Below are 3,452 nucleotides of genomic sequence, written 5' to 3' on the forward strand. Positions count from 1 at the left end.
ATGGAAGGCGACCTGCGACTGTAAATATGAAAGGCTCATTCTAAGGTAACAGACTATAACAATTCCTATATTCAGGTGACTTTACACTAATGAAAACACACATACATTTTATGTACCATTTTTTCCTATATGTTATGTGGCTGAGGAACAAAGGTGAGTTCTATTACTTATGTTGACAAGGCATTCATTAATGCTTCAATTACTTCACATAAGTGCACTTTAGCCTCTAGAGGTTTCAACCGAGCAAAGTTTTACTTAGATGAACTGGTGTGTGGAGCAATTTTAAATTCTTCAACCTTCTTTTACCTAAAGAGTTTGGATGGACTGATATTAATTCCATTAAAGTAGTAATTTAACTTTGTAGTAAACAACATTCTTAATATTTTGCCTCCAGCCAAAACTATCCGTGGAATTCAGATATCTCATTGTTATGTTTTCTCCCTCCAACTTTTTTTGCTGTTCGTTTGGCTGTGACCTGCTTTGAGGGACCAGTCTGTACATCGTTGGCTGAGAGAGTATGACAAGAGAGAGTCTCAGGTTTAAAAAGAGCCAAGATATTTCTCGTTGACTAATTTCACTAATGAACTCTATTGGGAAATCAGTAGGACGAAGGCGCCATTAAATTTATTCATGGCAGGCGTCAGTTTGTTGCTTTAGAGGGGAGAAAAGAATTCAAGAGGATTCAAAGTGGAGCTCTAAAACTCAGATTAAATGTGTTACAAAAAAAACAATAGAATTATTAATAGTAACACGCTTAGCACTGTGCATGTAGCAAACCGTATACTGGTGTACTGTACCTAATGCATTCAAAGCTGGACAAATTAATCTCTCCCTAAAAATCTGTTAAAAGAAAATGTGTATCATTTTATATAGTATTTCATTCCTTTAAATGTTGTCAGATAATATTATAATGTGTCAAAGAGATACTCCATTTCTCTTCAAACTGTCTGTTTGAAGCAGCACTTTATTTTGTGGTCAGTGGTCCCCCATGTCTGTTATTTTCAGTATGAACCAGTATAACACTTCACTCAGCATGTCTGTCACCTCAAACCTCAGTAACAGTGGTGCCAGTTCACTAGTTCCTGTGCAGTCAGTAAAACATTTAAAAGGAACAATGCTGTTTTTATAATACAATAATATAATACAAATGTTTTTAAATAAACAAGTGTTCTTTAATATTTTCCCTCTGTGCTTTTAAAGCTGAGCAATGATGAGAGGTCACACATATTATTGTGAGAGATTGAGCGATTTGTGTCGCCTTTTTGCACTGTTAGAGACGTCGTTGTACATGAACGATAATGTATTCCTCTTCAGTGACAGTAAACAACACGTGGGCCCAACAATAACTGTGCTATAGTGAGACCTTAACAAGATATTTAAGACTGACAAACAGTAATGTTAACCGTGATAAACAATGTGGCTGTGACAGTGAGTGTGAAGGGGTTGAACTGGCTGAACGTGGTGGGAAAGCTACTTCTTAACTCCTATGGTGTATGCACCACATCTGTTCTATCCAATAAGAAGTATCAGGTTCAAATCCCTTTGGGAGTGCCTGGCTTTAACGCTTTCTGGTCAATGTTACTATCTCTGGTCCTTTTGAGGAGTATGTTAGCAAGCAAGTCAAAATCACAGCTCTAGCTTTAGCCGCAAGCCATGTGGCCACGCAATTTCACGCAATTTTCAGAGTCCTGCCCAGAAAAATCCAGAAGACCCCACGAGTAACAATGAAAACTACTAATGCTAATGCTTTTTAGACACTGAATACATAATATGGCTGTCTTCATCTGTCTGATAAAGCTTTTTTATCATTCAGTCATGGTAAGACATTTACTGGTGCATGAGAGAGAACACCCAGAGCGAACATCAGTGAGTTAAAAATGCTCTGATAGCAAAGAAGACGTCTTTTGTTCCTTTAGACTGTATCACTGGTGGATTTTTAAACTTATTTTGACTTTGCAGCCCTGACACTGAATCCACTGATACATTTTTGCATCAATATCATCACTTAACCTTATTAGAGAGCAACTTCTGCTGTCTGTTTTATAAAGACAGAGGACAAGTACTGAGTTAGTTGGATAAGTTGGGACTTGTTTCCTGTTTGGAAGCTCTTTGTGACTCTTACAGTATTTCCTAGTTTATTGAAATTATTTTATTCTTGCATAAGGGATTCAAGATCATGAATTGTTCACAGTGATTGTAAAAGATGGATAAAAGACACATTTAATCTCTCTCTGTACATATTTAACCATGTGCTGCAGTGGTCTTTATGTTACAGCGTTCAATCCAGACTTATGTTGAAGGTGATATGGAAATGTCTGCCATTGCGACTATTAGTTAAAAGTGACGTGAGTTCATCACAGTACATTATATTACCATTTGCTATTCAGTGGCAAATACAGAATGCTGAAAAATACCCAATCAAAAATTTGGTTTGATCCAATGAAAATCTAACCTTAATCCTAAAAACATCCCTCAAATAGTCCCCCCGGCCAGTCTAACATTGATATTGATCCTCACAAAGATGGTTAGATGGGTGACTCAGACAGACAGTGTTTAGTGTGCTGCACTTACCTGGTTGAATGAGTCGTAACAAGCCCTCATGTTCAGCCACCTTGTGCTTCCAGGTCTTGGTGTTATTGGTTGCGTGTTCCAGCTTCTTCATCACTGTCTGGCTCACACAAGTACACACACACAGAGACAAAACACACAACACAGTTATACAAGGCAAGTTTTTTTTTTTTTTTTAACAATTCAATTCAAATTTAAGAACAGCACTGTATTAACAATAATCAGTGAATCAGTATTAACTTCCTTGTTCTGAGCTGGTCAGAAGCAAAAACGAGCTCTTTTAATGGACGTACTTAGACGGTGCACAACTGCCTGCAAGGATTATGTTGTAGCCTGTTTTTGGCAGCTGCAGCACTAAATTCCATACTTGTTGTCCCAATTTATGGTTAGTCATATGCCTTGCAATTCTGGGATGGGTGTGTGATGTATCTTGGGTTTAGCGTTAAACAAAAATAGTGTGTTCAGAAAAATCTGTTAAATATTTTGCATAGCTTTTCTTACCATGTACTCCGTTAAAGATACACTCCCTCATTTTGCTACAGCACTGTTGATGTTCGGGAACTCAACTGAACTCTGAGTTTCAAAACATCAACAGTGAGCTGGAAGGACATTTTGAGATTTGTTAGTGATAATTTAGGCGTTTTCCTTTAACCAACAATGGACATTTCTTGTCATTTTGGCCTTTTATAGACTAGATGACTACTGTATGATACTGGATGAATGGATATTGAAAATGGTTATGTGCAGCTTCACTCCCAGGTTTGCTCATCAGCCCTGTTGCACTGAGGAGTCTGCAGGTTCCTATTGAGCCATGCTGTCATATAGTTTACTGTAAATTGATTTAGAAAACAATCGCATGACTGCCAGCTCTCTCTCTCTCTCTC

At 37.7% G+C, this 3,452-nt stretch overlaps 1 protein-coding gene across 1 annotated transcript in view; it reads right to left on the bottom strand.

The window, feature by feature from the left end:
* swap70b (switching B cell complex subunit SWAP70b) overlaps window positions 1–3,452 on the bottom strand; it is a gene marked incomplete in the record, with an annotated part of 26,308 nt that overhangs the window by 366 nt on the left and 22,490 nt on the right. The window contains 1 exon segment of the mRNA XM_035665529.1: window positions 2,572–2,668. Within this exon segment, the coding sequence (XP_035521422.1) occupies window positions 2,572–2,668 (97 nt within the window).

The sequence above is a fragment of the Morone saxatilis genome, unplaced genomic scaffold (assembly GCF_004916995.1).
Source record: "Morone saxatilis isolate NCDOM2014 unplaced genomic scaffold, NCSU_SB_2.0 Contig2, whole genome shotgun sequence".
Taxonomy (NCBI): domain Eukaryota; kingdom Metazoa; phylum Chordata; class Actinopteri; family Moronidae; genus Morone; species Morone saxatilis.